Source organism: Papilio machaon, chromosome 10 (assembly GCF_912999745.1).
Source record: "Papilio machaon chromosome 10, ilPapMach1.1, whole genome shotgun sequence".
Lineage (NCBI taxonomy): Eukaryota > Metazoa > Arthropoda > Insecta > Lepidoptera > Papilionidae > Papilio > Papilio machaon.
In genome coordinates this window covers 4,660,534-4,677,962 of record NC_059995.1, presented here as the reverse complement: position 1 = coordinate 4,677,962, position 17,429 = coordinate 4,660,534, and the positions used below count along the sequence as shown (strand labels likewise).

The following is a 17,429-nucleotide window of genomic DNA, read 5'->3' as shown; positions in this document are numbered from 1 at the left end:
ATCTCACATTTGCAGAAGTAACTTGCATTTATTAAATTAAAAAAAAGTATTTTTTGTTTTATGGACATCCTATATAGTTAAAGATCACATAATATATCGACTTATGTCTATAAGTCGATATATTATGTGAAAAGGAGACCCTTTACGTAATCCTAAAAATATATAAAATGTAACCATAATAAGATCACGTTAATAACTATTTAAATGATTATTTTTTTTATGACAAATGTTAAAATGTATGACAGATATATTCCTTACAGACTTCCAGATTTACATTATGTATCTGACTTGAATTATTAATTAGTACGTACATACGTTGTTTAGTATAAAAAGACATAATTTTTCGAATATAATATTGAATATAGATCTTTTATAAGAGAAATCTCGTTTCGGCTTTGTAGAGCGTTGTCTCTGTCGCACAAAGCATTGCATCTCATATTGTATTTTATGAAAGAGATAAGCCTATAAAAAGAGGAAATGTCCAAATTGTCTCTTCGTAAAGTTTGATTTGTTAATATTATTATTTCTTGCTGTTTATATTTGTTACATAATAAAATGTTAATGTGTTTAATTTTGTAATAAAATTATTTTAAATAAAAAAAAAGTTTATCATCAAATACCTTTATAGTTAATACAAAATTAATACGTTCTATATAACAAAAATAGAACAATCCGCAAATAAAATTAATATTATATTAAAATTAATTTTTATTTTCTTAAGATATTCTCATATTTTGTAAAATAATTTATTGCATAAGTATGCTATGATTATTTATCGTGTATTATTATATTTTATTAGTTTTAAAGAAAGCCTGTTAAAGAATGATTATTTTTTGTTAAAAATATTAAGGAAGCAAATATTAGTTCTATTTTAAGTTATTTACTATTTCATTACTTTATTTATTTTAACCAGAAAAAACAAAATTATTTTAACAATATTAACATTTTTAATTGTTAAAAAATTTACTTTTTTTTCATGTAGTATAATTAACTTTTTGAAATGTTGAGAATCTTGAAACCTATGATTCAATATCCTTTGATAAAAAGTTTTTTTTAGTAACTGAGTTCGCCCAAAAAAAAAAGCACAGTGATTTTAAAGACATTAAGGCCTGTTTGATTTCATTATCTAAAACTATTTAATTATTAGTATTTATTTAAATTCTCAATTAAAAAAAAATAATTTAGAATCCAGCAAATATTAGTGAATAATAAAGTCTAGTTGTTTTGTTATTGTCATTTGTCGATTATTTTTGTCATTTATAATTGTCATATTATTTTCTATTCAAGTTATTTGCCTATTATTATAGTCTTATTTATAGAACAAAAGGGTTAATACTATTGAATCTAACATGCAATTTTGTTTTGAATAAATATTTAAATAGATCATAAATCATACATTTTATGAAGCACATTAGTTTTAAAACTTGATGATATTTGTTATAAATTATAGTTGCTTTTTTAAGCAATTACTATTAATGGAAATGTACAAATTATATTTATATGTTGTAGTTTACATACTTGCTGTGACATAAAATTGTTTTGTTGGTAATTTTTTGCAATATTGAGAAATTTTTTATAATATATAAGGATTTATATATAACAGTTGTCAACTGTATGAGCCAGTTTATTACCTCAGTATGGAATTGTAACTATTTTATATTTGTTGAACGATTATAATAAAGGTTTTTTAATATGATAATATTACATTTTATTTTACATCTTATCCTACTTATAATTTAGGGTGAAAAACGAGCACTTATGTGACTAACGTTTTGTTGAATCTTTTATTGTTAAAAAAGATTTTCGGATGCAACTCAAGAGACCGGGTACATCATTTGTTTCTTCAAGTTTTCTTTGTAATTCTTTGACGTTTTTTAACTGTGGATTTGTACTTAGCACTGAAACAAAAAAAAAACATGAAAAGACAAACATTTTACATTAAAATTCATAAAAAAATATGTATGTAGTTATTTGTTTAATTCAAATATTTCATAAATTCTTAAATTTCCATTGAGAGATTTTTTTATTAAAATTGTATGCCAAGATATTACAAAATATGTTAGTTGATAGCATTAATTTAATGAACACCACAAAATGGATGTAATCTTCACTGAAGTTTCTAACATCCAAAGATATTGTACTGTTGTTATGATATTGTGTTCTATTGTAAATTTTCAAAATTTTTTTAATTATACAATAAAGAATACTTACAGTCATATTTGCATTTACTGATGTTTCTTAATAACCGGACACTGTATTTTTCCGAGTCTTTCCTTGTTTCATTAAAAAATTGTACAAATATAGTTTGGCTATCTTTATTTTTAGATTCAATAGTGAAATACATTCTTAAGAATTTCTTATAATATTTTTTTGCCATCAAAAATGCTTCATGTTTCTCTTTAATTTCTTGAATCAAAAGTTTCTGATCTGAAAATAAGGAATAACATATGTTCAGTTACAAATAACAAATACAAATTTGAGTATCAATTATTTAAGTTATCTATTATTTAATTAATTTTCAAAACTAGGAGGCTAATTGCTATCCTCAGTCATTCAACAGTGTTTTAATCAAACCCTTAATACAATTTATTAAATCCGACTAATGGACTCCTTTAGTGGACTACGTTGCTCTGAGTGTAGCAATAAGTTTCTACATTCCGGGCAATAGGTTTTTGAAAACAAAAGTCTTTTTAGTCAAAAATATCTCTGTGTGTTTTGTACTTTTTTAAATATGGAAATATTTGGAAGATTCACCAAATTTCCGTAAAGTACATAATATAAAATAAGTAGTCCATAGTAAAATAGATTTTCACAAACCTTGCTTGAAAGTTTCATATTGTTTTTGTTGTTGCTGAAGTTCCTTAAGTTTTATATCAATTTTCTGTTTCAAAGTTTTATTCTTTTCAAGGAGGTCTCTTAAATCATCGTCACTTTTCTGTGTTACATCTTTATAAGAACGAGCCTCCGTTGTAAAGGTATTTTCTAATGTTTTTAATGCACACTCTTGAAAGTTATTCAATATTATTTCTAAATTTGAGAAATTGCTTTTCTCGATATTAATTATATCGAATTCATAGTTCCAATTTCCTTCCACTGTGCACATGTTTATAACTTTTGTTATTATTTAAATCAATATTTGTTTGAAAATCAATTAATCCTTTATGAAATTTGAAATGTAACGACTCGAGATTCAAGCAAACTGACAAATGACAAAATGATTCGAACGAACGTTTGACAGATGACAGCTTTCCAGTTTTACATCTTCCACCAAAGAGTATATAAATAAATTGCAAAATTTTTTACCTACGATTACCTTCTTACGTACCAATATCATTTAAAAATTAAATATAATATGTTTTTTTAAATTTGTCTTACGTTTATTGCCTCAAAATTTTTGCTCCGCAGCTACAAATATTTATCAGCGCATCATCTCAAAAATATGACCGCGATTACAATAAAATACTTTAACAACTCAACGACACTAACAATTTCAATACCATAGCAACGAACTTAAATCTTACTTCTTACTCTTACTAATATTATAAATGCGAATGTTTGGATGGATGGATGGATGGTTGGATGTTTGTTTGAATGTATCTCCAGAACGGCTCAACGGGTCTCGATGAAATTTGACATAGATGTAGATCATAGTCTGAAAGAATACTTAAGCTACTAATTCATTCTTTTTTAATTTCGAGTCGTGGGCGACAGCTACTAAATTATAAAATTGTTGTTGAAATTACAAGAAATTAGTCCCATAGGTTTTCTGGAAAGATTTTAATATTTTAATACACATTTTGTAACATTTGTATATTCTGTTCGAAACCAGTATGTTGCCTGTAAGTTTTATTTTTGACATTGTGGCAGCACCGGAAGTCTGAATTCAAGAGCAGTACATTTAATTAGGTGGCACGAGAAATTAAATTACATTTTTCCATTACAGGTTTTCAAGAAAGTCTTATTTCATTTCTAAATATTGGTATAATTTAGTGAAAAGGTTTATTATCTTCTTATAACATTGTCACTACTCATATGTATTAAATATATATTTGGCAATTTGCCATGAACTTCCGGTGTAAGATAAAGACACACGCGGATCTCTCGAGAAAAGAACGCGAATAATTACAAAAATATCTGAAAAATTAAGACTTATTTAGTAATTTTACACTATCTCATATTTTAAAATGTCCAATAACGGTGCTCCGGACTCGTGGGAAAATCAAGCCGAAGTCGTAGGTGAACAAGGTGCAAAAGATTCTAATGATGTGTCTACAAAATTTTCCACGTTGAATGTGAATGCCGTGGAGTTCGTGCCTTCTTTTTGTCAGCCTTCACAGGCTAGCGATAATTCTGAATCACCTACCACACCACAAAAATCTGAAAGCGATTCTACAAATTCTGCAGAGAGTCCTGTCCTAAACGGTTAGTCATACGAATGTCATTATTTATTTCCGTAGAAAAGTAATTTAAAACTTTACCCGGTATAATTTTTATTACAAAAGTGATGACTGACATTATTTGAAAACTAAATTTAATAAAACATTCACGTCAACGTGTTGCTGATTCGACAAGTGATTTTCTAAATCCAGTTCAAACGGGTTATGTCGAGACACGCGGCGCGCGGCTCTGCTTTTACATCATTAAACTTTCTCTCCAAGAAGTTTGTTCAGTCGCTTAATACATTTGCAAATGGAACACAGTAGAGGTGCGTTTTATTTAGCTCATTGTTACACGTTGTACGTTACACTAAACATTTTATGTACAAACAGCCTATTTTCTTAGGTACATTTCGTTTCAAAACATTTCGCAACTCATAAAGATTCTTATATTACCCAAATAATATTATGTTCTAATTATTTGAATTTTATTTATGTATTTCCGAAACATAATTCTTTTCAGATATAACCTAGCTAAAATACGTTTGATCATTTGTGAAATCCTCTATCATTATCACATTAATATTATATCATTTTCTAAATTTGTCTTTACTCTAAAGGGCTCTTATTCTTTAGACCTTAACAAGTTTAACATATATATTTAGGTGATATTGTTTAACTATTTCTACATTAATCATTAAATTGTAACTTTCACAAACAAAATCTCTGATTTGGCCACATGGCATTTGCTGATAAGGTTTCTTTTTTTATAGTATGTAATACTCATGTGATTAGCACAAGTATCCCAGATCTATTTTATTTTTTTGTGTAAAAATGGTAGTGTGAATAAATTTTTTAAACTTTAATAAAGTTTTAAAAAGTAATAATACTATTGGTATTTGATACTCCATTGCACACATGTTTAAAAATATATATAAATTCAGTGGAATTTTTTTGACATTTACCGCTTTTATGAGATTCAATTAGAAAATTGCTTAGAATCTTTGACAAAGTGCAGTAATGGTGTATTTTGCACCAGGTTGTGGTGATGCTGGTGACAGTGGTGACGCTGGAGCTGCTTCAGCCTCGCCTCGGGTTGAGGAGCCACCTCCTGTTCCACCTGCAACAGTTGTAGTAGCAGCTCCCCTCCCTGTTCAGTCCGATTCCTCCCCAACAATTGATAGTTGGGATGCTGATGCCGATGATGCTCTCTTAACCCCTGAAGACAACAATGAGCCAGAAGAAGAAGAAACGGAGCAACAGGTGCAGGCCACTGTAATTGCATGGATTATTTTACTTTACATTAACATTCCAAATTCATAGTCATTAAAATGAGTCATATGACCTTATCAGTCATAAAGATTTCCTTAAATTTTATTTGAGTATAGCTTGTACATGCAAATTATATTAAGTTTTACTCATTGTTTGTCTATGCTTTGATTCTATATACATTTGTAGTTGTTTTATTTTATTGGGACTTGCATGTATAAGTTCTTCCTGTTAGCAGATTATAGAACACTATGAAATGTGTTCTATATAGTTTATAATATATAGTTTTTGTTTGCAATGTAGTTATTTTTAACTTAGTTGACAGCAAAGTGAGTGATAAAGTTCTTGTTTGCTTTTTATAATATCTTCATTACAAGCTTATCATAGTTTGGTGTCTGTGTTGAAAAGAATGGCAAGGGTATGAAATTTTTATTTATAAATTTGTAAGAACTATACTAACACAATTTGTTTTTAGTTATTGTTCATGGGATATTTTTTATTTTAACTATTACGGGGCATATCTTAAACAAACAATTTTATCATCAGTCACATTTAAAAGAGTGTTCCTACAAGAAACCATATAAATTTAATCAACTAATTTTAATGATTGCTGTATAAGTTTTACATACTTAAAATTAAATTGTTTAATTTTTTTTTTCATACTGAATGCTGAAATCCTTGACTTAAAGCAAGACATTAATATAATATAGACCTATAGATCTAGAAAGTGGTTTATATTTTTATGTTAATTATTATCTTTTGTAGCCTTTACATCAAATTCATAGAATTTCAATAACCATTTTGTTTTTATTGACTATTTTTGTTTTTTAAACTATTAAATTACTTTATTACATAATAATTTGTAAACTTTGCAGGAGGATGGAGAAGCGGCAAAAAAGATTCCTAAGAAGAAGCCAGTCAGAGTGGAGGACACTCGAAGCAAGAAGGAACATGTGAATGTAGTATTCATTGGACATGTTGGTGAGTTTAATGTTCAATACTGTTTGTTTGTTGTAGCTGCTTAGCTATAGAGATATCACATATTTATTATGCATATGTGGGCAGAATATGGACTTAGGAGTAATCTCAAATTGTTTAATACTGTTTATTTAAGCTATATTAATCAATATCTTGCAATCCTATTAAATATATTCTGAAGTACGTCAACTTAACCACCTGTTCTACTTTTTTTACTGTGACTGAACCAATTTCATATCAAATTTCTTAAAAATTATTAAATAATCTTAATTAATTAAATACTACTGTTAGTAGTCAAATTCAATTAATGTACATATTGTTATAGATGCTGGTAAATCAACAATTGGCGGTCAAATTATGTCATTGACGGGTATGGTGGACAAAAGAACATTGGAAAAATATGAAAGAGAAGCGAGAGAAAAATCAAGGGAGTCCTGGTACTTATCATGGGCCCTTGATACAAACCAAGAAGGTTTGTATTTTGTTGAATTTTTAGTACACAAATATGTAATTTTACCTATTCAACAAAGATTTAATGTATCTGTAATGTTCACTTAAATTATATGCCTTTCATATGGTGAGTTACATAGCCATAGCCTTAAACTTGTTTCTTTTCATATTTTTTACTCCATTTTCTTGCATAATTCGTTACCTTGGTTATATTACTAGCGAAATACAGAACAAAATAACATATGTGTTCTACAAATGACATTTTCTTTATTACAGTTTTTTACATTCACATTATTGTAGTCAGATAAATTAATCAATTATCTTTACACAGAACGTGACAAGGGAAAGACAGTGGAGGTTGGAAGAGCATACTTTGAGACTGATAAGAAACATTTCACAATACTTGATGCACCCGGGCATAAAAGTTTTGTTCCAAACATGATTGGTGGTGCAGCGCAAGCGGATCTTGCTGTACTGGTATGAATTACCTTTAATTTAACTTGTTTTACAAAATAAAAATACAAGGTTATTATATGGCAGCTAACATTCCAACTTGTAAACTTATAAGTAATGTTGCTATATTTGGAATTCTTCTTATATTAATACTTAATAACACATTATCAAGATTGATCACTTAATTACACCTTCAAGATTAATTTAATTTTCTTTAGCAAATGGATGATCCAACAACAACTTACGTGTCAATGTCATTTGACAATTTCAGCTGAATTTTGAATATTAGTACATTTCATATTACAGTTAACATTATTGTGTACTGAATTTAAATTGTTGTGGTAATTGCATATTTTACAATTCCAGGTTATTTCTGCCCGCAAAGGAGAATTTGAGACTGGATTTGACAGGGGAGGGCAAACCAGAGAGCATGCTATGTTAGCAAAAACTGCCGGAGTTAAACATCTTGTAGCACTTGTCAACAAAATGGATGATCCTACTGTAGCTTGGGAAGAAAAGAGGTAAATTAATTTGAAAGAGATAATTTAAATGCTATTTATTATAGTTTATTTTTGGTTTTTTATTGGTCTTGAGGCACAATCTTTACTCTAATTCTTGTTGTCAAGAGTATTTGGTATGCAACATATTGATAGTTCCTACATAAATTGCCCGAAGTGAAAAAGTCAAACATTACCAGAGAGCAGTTTTAAGTGCTGGAACTGCTGAAAATTATGTTTTTTCATATAGAATACTGCAAAATAATCCCATAACAGATTAATTAAGAACGGCATAACTCACGCATTGTCCGGTGACGGCACCTACTAGTTTCGGACCCGTCGGGGGGTCCATCTGTTCATCGCGAGTTAGCCATTCTTAATTATTTTATTATTATGTCTCACGAAAGTTTAAACAATCCTATAACAATTGGAAAAAGGCTTAACAGGCAGTTTACCCCTATTTATAAATAAAGTAAGAAATCTAATTTGACCTAATGGTTGTGGCCGTAGAGACAAAAATAAATTTAATGGTTGACAAAATTTTCTTTATATAATTTTAATGTTTCAGATACAATGAATGCCGTGACAAGATCTTACCGTACCTTAAGAAGCTAGGCTTCAATCCCGCTAAGGATCTGTCCTTCTTACCAGTGTCCGGCCAAACTGGACAGGGCTTATTGGAAAGGGTGAGCTCATTTAAATTTCATATTAGATAAGTTGTGAATAATGAGTGGGTATAATCCTATTAACCTCAATAAAAATAAAACTTAATCTCATATAGGTTATTAAATAATAAGTATAGAATATTACAGTAGGTTCTATTACTTTATCACTTTATACTTGACCATACTAAGTAACCAAGATTATTTACTGTTAAGTTATTTAAAAAAAACATACAGTCAAAACTGTTTATGGCGACATCGTTTAGAACAACATACCGGTTAAATTGACCAAAATCAAAGGTCCTGGCTGAATGTTATATACATATCTTTCCTATTAATACCTGTCACTGGTTGTTACAACTATCGGTTTTTACGACTCAATATGAGTAGTCCCTTCGATGTCGTTATAACAGATTTTGACTGTATTTGTATGTCACAAAAACTATGCAATGTTTGTATGTGATCAGTGAATAAATTCCATTTCTAGGTATCTGAAGAGATATGTCCGTGGTACCGTGGACCATCATTCATCCAACTGATTGATGAGCTACCATCACTGAACCGGAAGATGGATGGTCCCTTCATCATGCCCGTTGTAGACAAATACAAGGACATGGGCACTGTCCTCATGGGCAAGGTTGAAGCTGGTACAACGCGTAAAAGTAGCACACTTTTCCTTATGCCCAATAGGGTAAGTTTTTATTTCTTTATTATACACTAGCTGTCGCCCGCGACTCCGTCCGCGCGGAGTTAAAAAACAACTTTATTAGTAGCCTATTATGTGTTCTTCCAGACTATGTTCTACATCTATGCCAAATTTCATCAAGATACGTTAAGCCGTTCCGGAGATACCTTCAATCAAACATCCATCCATTCAAACATTCGCATTCATAATATTAATAAGATTTAAATATTAACAATCTTCAATTTATCAACTGAATAATATGAAATCAAAAATACTAATCTATATATATAAAAGAAAATTGTGTTAGTTACACTATTTATAACTCAAGAACGGCTGAATCGATTTGACTGAAAATTAGTGGGCAGGTAGCTTAGAACCAGGAAAAGGACATAGGATCATTTTTACCCCGTTTTCTATATTTTATTCCGCGCGGACGGAGTCGCGGGTAAAAGCGAGTATACTATATAGTGTCGTATCCAAATTTGTTAAAAACTCAGTAGATCTATGTAACATCAATAATACATCTATGTAACATATTTACTTATTTAAATTTGAGATTTTACGTCAATTTGGTATTTTAGTCTTAATTGAGAAAATGAATGGAGATATTTGTGACAGGTGCAAGTGACAGTGGACCAGCTGTGGTCGGACGACATCGAGGTGACGTCCATCGGGCCCGGCGAGAACGTGAAGGTGAAGCTGAAGGGTATCGAGGAGGAGGACGTGTCGCCCGGCTTCGTGCTGTGTGACACCGTGGACCCCATTACTACGGGCAGAGTGAGTTGATTGCCAATAAATCCTCTGTAATAAGGAAAAAGGATTGCCAGTTTTGGGGGTTGTCCATTAATCACGTGAAATGCGAAAGGGAAGGGTTCTGAATAAAAGTTCTGGCTAAAATAAGATAACACATGTATTTAGGGGAGGAGGGGTAGACTTATACTTCACCAAATCTAATGGCATGGATCTAGACTTAATTTTCTCTTACATGACTATAAATAAAATGGAAATTATTACCTTAACCCTTTCACGCTCAAGGGAAATATTTTTCCCTTCTACAAAAATCGTTAATGATTGTTAAATTATTATTTAATCAATGTTTTTTTTACTGAATGTCAAAATAAAACATGTCCAAAGCAATATTTTCCCATGTAGACTTGTGTTCTTCATCAGGTTATGGGCCCAGAAACGCAATATTATCAGCTAATGTGTTCTTAACGAATAAAAAAAGAAGTGTGTTAAGCTATTGTAGCTAAAATATTGTATTGTATTTGCATATTTGTTTAGTCTTGGAAATCTTATGGTCCTGTAAGGGTTAAGTATTATCTGTTTCAATATCTTTGCCGGCTCTTGATCGACTACACGCTGTGTAGTGCGCCAGCCCCCCAACCCCCCGCCACCTGCCACATCCCCTATACTCCCCGTTACATTTGAAATTGTGTTCTACGCAACAATACGTAAGAACTGCCGAGCCGTTCAGATATTTGATTGCTAATAATAATGTCAGAGTAGTTGCACTATTATGAAAAACATGTTAATATGACTATATTTATCACATATTAGCAATACATTGTTACAAGACGTGTAAAATTTGATTTACTATGTATTTTTTACAATATGGAAAATTTTTACATTACGACTAAAGTATTCAAAAAAATGTGTTAAATTGTTTTGTATGTCTTACTTCAAATAGACAGAGGAATAAAACTTATGTGTATGTATGTTGATATATATATGTTTGTTGCAGGTGTTCGATGCGCAGGTGGTGATCCTGGAGCACAAGTCCATTATATGTGCGGGATACTCTGCCGTCATGCACATACATTGTGCAGCTGAGGAAGTTACTGTTAAGGTTATTATTATTCATATTACTTTAGAAAAAAAAAATATACATGAAATTGTGTAATTAGGGGCCAAGTATGACTTAGGAAGCCTTTACTGGCACTTAATAAACTAACAGGTATCTTCATTAGACCACTTAATAAGGTTCGTGATCAAGGGTTAGGGATCTAGTTAATCTATATCTATACCATACTGAAATTATAAAGAGGAAGGATTTGTATTTTTCATGTGACGAATTAACTCGAAAACTATAAAATACACTTTAAAAATTTTTTTGCCTTTACAAAGCTTTCATATCATTGACTAACATAGGCTTTATTTATTAAGATTTATTTTAACATTTACTTTTCCTTTTAATACTCTCAATTTCATTTATTTAAGGAATCTCGAAAACACTATTTATTGTGTTTATATCTATAATCTTACTATCTTACTCATATTATAAATGCGAATGTTTAGATGGATGGATGTTTGTTTGAAGGTATCTTCGGAACAATTCAACAGATCTTGATGAAATTTGGTAGATGTAGAACATAGTCTGGAAGAATTCATAGGCTATTTATTTACTTTTTTTTAATTCCGCGCGGACGTAATTGCGGGCGACAGCTATATTTGATATAAAAACAATAAATATACAGCATGATACACAACGATATTTCGTTTACTAACCAATAACCAAAATTGCAACCGTTTTTATATTTGTGCAGGCCCTAATCTGTTTGGTAGACAAGAAGACTGGAGAGAAGTCGAAGACGAGGCCGCGCTTCGTGAAGCAGGACCAGGTCGCCATCATGAGGATAGAGTGCGCCGGCGTCATCTGCCTTGAACCCTTCAAGAAGTTTGCTCAAATGGGCAGATTCACTTTAAGAGACGAAAGTAAGTTTGCACAAACATCTAATAATAAGAAAGTGTACACATTTATTGCTGAACTTATGATAATCATAAGAATATTTTAACGAAATTCAAACCGTTATAATACTTATTAAAATAATTTTCTCGGTCAGTTAATTTATTAAAGTTTTAGTTAAATGTCGAATTTAATTTTGTTTTCAGATAAGACGATCGCAATTGGCAAAGTGTTGAAAGTGGTTGAGTAAATTTGGCCCTACGATTGTAATTTAGCTAGGATAGGCCTTTCCAAAACCTATATCATGAGAGTGGATGTGAATGTAATATGTAATCCTGAGTATTGGGATGTGAGAGCTCGAGTGTTGCTTCGACACAGACGACAGACTGCGGCATGCGACATCACCGCACGGAACACGAAATGTTAGCAAGAATCTGCAGACAGTACGCTATGTTATTTTAATGGTGGTAAAAACATATTTATACAAGTGTTATTTATATAATGTTATCACAAATGCATATACACAGCAATGTCTCTCACATTATTTGCATCAGCTTACAAGGAAAAGTGAGCCGTGATTCTCTTACAAACCCCTACCTATGTAATTTTTATTTGCTTGAATTTTGTATATGTGGATTATATGTTTGTTAAATATAATGTATCCTATCCTGCTTATAGACGGCGTGTATTAAATTGATTATTTAATTTACTTGCATTTTACACAATTTAAGAACAAAGAAAATCTGTTAACTGTTTTGGATTGGTGTTTTAATCTTACGCTTTCCTTTTACTATAATGATTTGTTTGGTTTAATTGTGTGCAGCTCGAGACACGACAGTAGAAACACACATCTGTTACTCCAAATATTTATTACTAAATTTTTCGCCGATTTCATCAACTACATTTTCGTAGAATAAATACTTAATATTGATACGTAAATTACATTATTTTCGTTATGTTGCGTTTTACGTGAAATGCGCTCGCGCATGTAGTTGCATCACCGAGAAAATTAAATTCTGAGCAGTTTCTTCTCTCGTGTTTCGAACTTATACCTCGAAGTAAAACAAGAAGCGAGTCAGTATGAAAATACTGTTCGTAATATGTCATCTTAGTGTCATACTATTTGAATATAATAAAATGATGTTTTATTTATTTATGGCCCATAAACTTATTTTATAATAACTGGGATTTATCAATGTCTAAAATTTTTATTGGTTACTCACAAAAACGACACGAACTCGGTGCATTTATGAATAAATTATTTGTAGTTTCATATTGATCTCTTCTTATTTATAACTAACATGTGGGTATTAGATATTCTTCTAAATCGATGTAGTTTTCTTTTGTGAAAGAAGCGAACTAAATTATTTAACTTAGAGAATTGCTGTTTATTTGAAAGGGTAGTGAGAACACCAAGTACTGCAAGTACTAGCATGTAAGCTCGACAGATGCAGTTAATAATGTAATATTAAATTTTGGTGTGCACTCAAGAGTCCTATTTTTATAACATTTTCCTCGATAATTGATGTTCGTCTAAAAAGTATATATAATAACGTAGGTTAAAAATATCATTTTAGCAGAACACGTTTGGACGGCAGGTTCTTCCAAAAGTTTGGAGCTCTTAATTTTAAAAGCGTTTTGTGATTGTATGATGTATGAGCTCTCGTGTAGTCGCTGCTAGGATGGTCAACCGCTTGCGTATTTTGCTTACTGATATAAATGGTAGCAATAAAAGTTGATTGTAATACTCGACTAGGAACTATTTAACTTTTGTTTATAGTAATAAACGAATATTTTAGTTGTAACTTGATCATCCTAACAGAAGTAGTTATCACCATATTTCACTTAATAAGAACATAAGTAATGATTGATTGATTATAGTATTGTTCCCTATTTTAAAAACAAGATTATGTTTCAAGTGATTTGCTATGCGGTGTACATGTTGATGAAATGTGCTTGAAACCGAAGCAATTTTATATTTATGAAATGGAACAACACGATTCATGTATATTCATAATGTTAATTACTTGCAATATTTTAATATAAATGTAATTTTTTTATAGAAGATATCGCTTTGAAAACAAAATACATAGGCGGAGCTGGAGTGCGCCGAGATCAAAAGCTGCGGTATGAAAGCTGCTAGCTTTTATCTGGTTGATATTTGAACTTTATCACGTTTATAAGAAATGGTCCGTCAGTTTTGTATGTAGCTTTCGGAATGTGAAGACTTGGTTTCTTCGCCATGCCTTAATTTTAGAATCACAAAGTACTTACGGCGAGCCAAATGATACACATTGAATTATTAACTCCAGCGGTTAGGAGTCAATCTCCGAATTGTTATAAATTGTATATTGTGGGTTCAATTTCCATTTGCTTTTTTTAATATAATCGGTTTTACGTATATAGTGGCGGATTGAATTATATTATTAATGATATTTTATGTATAAAACGTCAGGCGTACGCGGCGCTCCATCTGGTTTGATCCGTGCTATAGTTTATTTGTGGACACGCTTGCTCGTAGGGGAGAGTAGGGCGCCTTAGTGCCTTCCGTTGCCGCCGGCCGGCGCGCCGCGTGCGCCTCGCGGCCCAAGCGAGCCACCGAGCGACCACTGGCAGCCTGCGACTATATTATTTTGTTTAAAATAAAATTTTATTAACAGCACCACCGGTATTTTTATTTGTATTCATCTACCTCAAACCTGAATTACATTTACTGATTTATATTTGCTATCTGTAAAGTGAAAATTGACAAGCACAAATTGAAATAGTTAAACCCTTACCCAAGAATAGCAGAATAGTATTATAACTTATTCCATTTAAGAAACTACTCAGACCGCCAGAACAAGGCAGAATAGGTTAATCTAGTTGTTTTATAGTTGGTACCTTGGGACATTACTAAATAAAAATTCGTGGTATGTCTCTTGATCAAATTGAATGCTGTGTTTTGAATTCCTTGACTGAGAAATAACAAAAAAAGGCACTATTTTTAAAAAACCTTTAGGATGTGATGATTTATAAAAAAGAAAATATTGTGCAAAAGATAAATATTTCAATAAAATGGACATTTTTCAAATACCTATTATATATTACGTTATGAAAAGATAATATATGAATACATTATGAAATACACATATTTTACTAAAACTAATGCAGGTTTAGTGATTAATAAAAAAAACTTTTAAGAGTATGTTTTTAATAGAAATCATTGTCATTAATTTATTTGTATTATGTTTAGCAGGAATTTTGGATGGTGCAAGTTTAGGCTTTAGGAATATAAAGAATAAAAGTGGATAGTGTAAGAAATATTTAGATTACTCAGTGTACATAAGCATTTCATTTGTAGAACAGAACAAAAAATATACAGATTTGGCTTATTCCATCACTGGAATGTTATCAATAAATCTATAAGACTAAAAACTTATGTAGGCATAATATAGTTTTACAAATCATTAGTTACAAAATATAAAGTAATATTTACATGATGACATCTCCGGCATCACTATAACACTCCCGCATTAACTAATGTTTTGAGTCATAAGCATTACTTAGCAGTAATGAACCTCCTTCGTGGAGTTGATTTCAAACGTTCATTATCAGATTATCAGTCTCAATATCGTTTTATTAAGTACCTACGGTAGCTAAAATTTGGCAAACATTAATTTTTAATCCTCTATTTTCATGTCAGTTTTGGTAATATTTTGATTCATTTGGTCGTTTTCATACTCCACAAAATCATCAAACAAACTCGGCCATGCCTCATTGTCATCATAACTGCTGAGGTCATCTCCAATGTATTCACAAAAGTTTAAGAACATGTACCAGGTGTCTTTAGGAATGCCTCTGATGTGAGGGTTTTTTTCAAGATACTTTAGCCATTTGTCAAGTATTGGTGGTTCATTGTTCGTGAAAACTAATCTCCATAATAAGATAGCAATATCGGCCGGCAATATTCGTTGCCCTATACTAACATCTAAACCAAATTTGAAAGTGAATCTGTATAAATCTTTGAAATTCTCAGAATCTCTTGTCAAATCTGATGTTATTTCATTTAACTTAGTTTGTACACCTTTTATTGAATCAGTTTTTAGATTTTTCAAGCCTTGCACAAATTCCTGCCGTGTAAATCTACACATTTGACTAGCATTTAACTTCCAAGCAAGCACTAATACTTTAAAATCATCTGGATTCAACTGCAAATCATTGCAAAGATTTTCAATTCCTTCAGCTAATATTGCATCTTCCAAAGAATCCTTATACAAATCAAACAATTGATTAATTTTATTTTCAGATATCCTAGATTCATTTGAACTGATAGAAGACATAGTTCGGGGTAACGATGGCAACTTTTGATAAAATGGCTTTAGTATCTTATCTGAATTTGTGTGTGATTTTTGTATAATTGTCAATTCTCCTGTGCTGTTCTCATCATATGAATTCACAGTATTTGCATTCTGCATATTTCTATGAGAATTAATGTTATTTTGATTGTTATGCAGCAATGGTTCTTCTTGCGGGTAGTCAGACACCATGACGGTGGGCACTTGATTTGTGGTCACAATCTCCCTCATCTCTGGAAATTATTATAAATGGTTTACATTTGCAAGTAATACAAACAGTATTATAACATTATGTACTACTTAACAGTAAATTAAGAATTTAATTCAGTATTGTATTTTACATGTTTCTTTATAACTTTTTGAGAAAAAATATAATCTCTGTTTAAACCTAAAATATCACATTTATTGTGAGGGCAAACACAACTCATACACTATCTGTTGAATAATGTAGAATTTACCTTAAGAAAAATTTGTAGTGATGAAATTTGGACAAAGAAATACAACTCTTTAAACTAATTAAACAAAAAAAAAATCATGATTCAAACTCACCATCTTTCTTCCTTTGAGTTGTAACTATCTCAGTATTGGCTTGTTCTTTGAAGCAACTTAGACAATGGCCCATTGGACAAAATGTGATTTACGTTCCACCAACGCATAAACCCTTTATTCACTACACATGTACAATTTAATTTGTACACCTTATCAGAAATGCTATGAAACATAGTGATCAAAAAAATATTTTCAAAAATTTTAACTGTAATGAAGTATTTACAATCTGTAAAGAAAGAATTTCTAATATAGGATAGCAAAAACATTATTAGCGATAAAATTTAAATTTTGTTAAAAATATTGAGTTTTATAATGTTACGTACCATTATTGCTTCCGTGTAGTAAGAAAGGTCAGGTGCAACTTATGTATTTTTGTTCTTCGTTCTTTCTTAGCATAGTAAATTTGAAAAAGATATACTAAGTGAAATATTATTTTCTTTCTAAATTCGAGTATTATAATTTTCAAAATATTTTTTCCTCAGACTCG

At 30.7% G+C, this 17,429-nt stretch overlaps 3 protein-coding genes across 9 annotated transcripts; 1 reads left to right on the top strand and 2 right to left on the bottom strand.

The window, feature by feature from the left end:
- Positions 1 to 1,688: 1,688 nt before the first annotated feature.
- Positions 1,689 to 3,117, bottom strand: LOC106718190. The gene is made up of 3 exons (XM_014512202.2): positions 2,818 to 3,117; positions 2,212 to 2,427; positions 1,689 to 1,898 (listed from the first exon to the last, which is right to left on the bottom strand). The coding sequence occupies exons 1-3, from the start codon at positions 3,101 to 3,103 to the stop codon at positions 1,765 to 1,767; spliced, it is 636 nt and encodes a 211-aa protein (XP_014367688.2). The 5' UTR covers positions 3,104 to 3,117; the 3' UTR covers positions 1,689 to 1,764.
- A 758-nt stretch (positions 3,118 to 3,875) lies between these two features.
- LOC106717974 (eukaryotic peptide chain release factor GTP-binding subunit ERF3A) lies at positions 3,876 to 14,717 on the top strand. 7 transcript variants are annotated; one of them, XM_045679581.1, is made up of 12 exons: positions 3,876 to 4,245; positions 5,416 to 5,639; positions 6,521 to 6,626; positions 6,949 to 7,095; positions 7,405 to 7,550; positions 7,893 to 8,047; positions 8,592 to 8,709; positions 9,173 to 9,376; positions 9,989 to 10,147; positions 11,115 to 11,219; positions 11,917 to 12,085; positions 12,263 to 14,717. In XM_045679581.1, the coding sequence occupies exons 1-12, from the start codon at positions 4,185 to 4,187 to the stop codon at positions 12,304 to 12,306; spliced, it is 1,638 nt and encodes a 545-aa protein (XP_045535537.1). In that variant the 5' UTR covers positions 3,876 to 4,184; the 3' UTR covers positions 12,307 to 14,717. The 7 variants fall into 7 exon arrangements, with proteins under 7 accessions (XP_045535537.1, XP_045535536.1, XP_045535535.1 ...); XM_045679580.1 differs by having other exon boundaries at positions 5,416 to 5,651; XM_045679579.1 differs by having other exon boundaries at positions 3,876 to 4,422.
- Positions 14,718 to 15,290: 573 nt separating this feature from the next.
- LOC106718116 (DCN1-like protein 3) lies at positions 15,291 to 17,319 on the bottom strand. The gene is made up of 3 exons (XM_014512121.2): positions 17,266 to 17,319; positions 16,943 to 17,168; positions 15,291 to 16,626 (listed from the first exon to the last, which is right to left on the bottom strand). The coding sequence occupies exons 2-3, from the start codon at positions 17,013 to 17,015 to the stop codon at positions 15,719 to 15,721; spliced, it is 981 nt and encodes a 326-aa protein (XP_014367607.2). The 5' UTR covers positions 17,016 to 17,168; positions 17,266 to 17,319; the 3' UTR covers positions 15,291 to 15,718.
- Positions 17,320 to 17,429: the final 110 nt, after the last annotated feature.

What these genes read in the sequence shown, in the direction of transcription:
- LOC106718116 (XM_014512121.2), bottom strand. Translation starts at nt 17,015, where the DNA reads ATGGGCCATTGTCTAAGTTGCTTCAAAGAACAAGCCAATACTGAGATA. An exon ending in AACTCAAAGGAAGAAAGATG is followed by an intron (nt 16,627 to 16,942) that starts GTGAGTTTGAAT and finishes AATAATTTCCAG; the next exon opens with AGATGAGGGAGATTGTGACC.
- LOC106717974 (XM_045679578.1), top strand. Translation starts at nt 4,185, where the DNA reads ATGTCCAATAACGGTGCTCCGGACTCGTGGGAAAATCAAGCCGAAGTC. An exon ending in CCTTGATACAAACCAAGAAG is followed by an intron (nt 7,096 to 7,404) that starts GTTTGTATTTTG and finishes ATCTTTACACAG; the next exon opens with AACGTGACAAGGGAAAGACA. An exon ending in ACCCCATTACTACGGGCAGA is followed by an intron (nt 10,148 to 11,114) that starts GTGAGTTGATTG and finishes TGTTTGTTGCAG; the next exon opens with GTGTTCGATGCGCAGGTGGT.
- LOC106718190 (XM_014512202.2), bottom strand. Translation starts at nt 3,103, where the DNA reads ATGTGCACAGTGGAAGGAAATTGGAACTATGAATTCGATATAATTAAT. An exon ending in ATATGAAACTTTCAAGCAAG is followed by an intron (nt 2,428 to 2,817) that starts GTTTGTGAAAAT and finishes CCTTATTTTCAG; the next exon opens with ATCAGAAACTTTTGATTCAA. An exon ending in CAGTAAATGCAAATATGACT is followed by an intron (nt 1,899 to 2,211) that starts GTAAGTATTCTT and finishes TTTTTGTTTCAG; the next exon opens with TGCTAAGTACAAATCCACAG.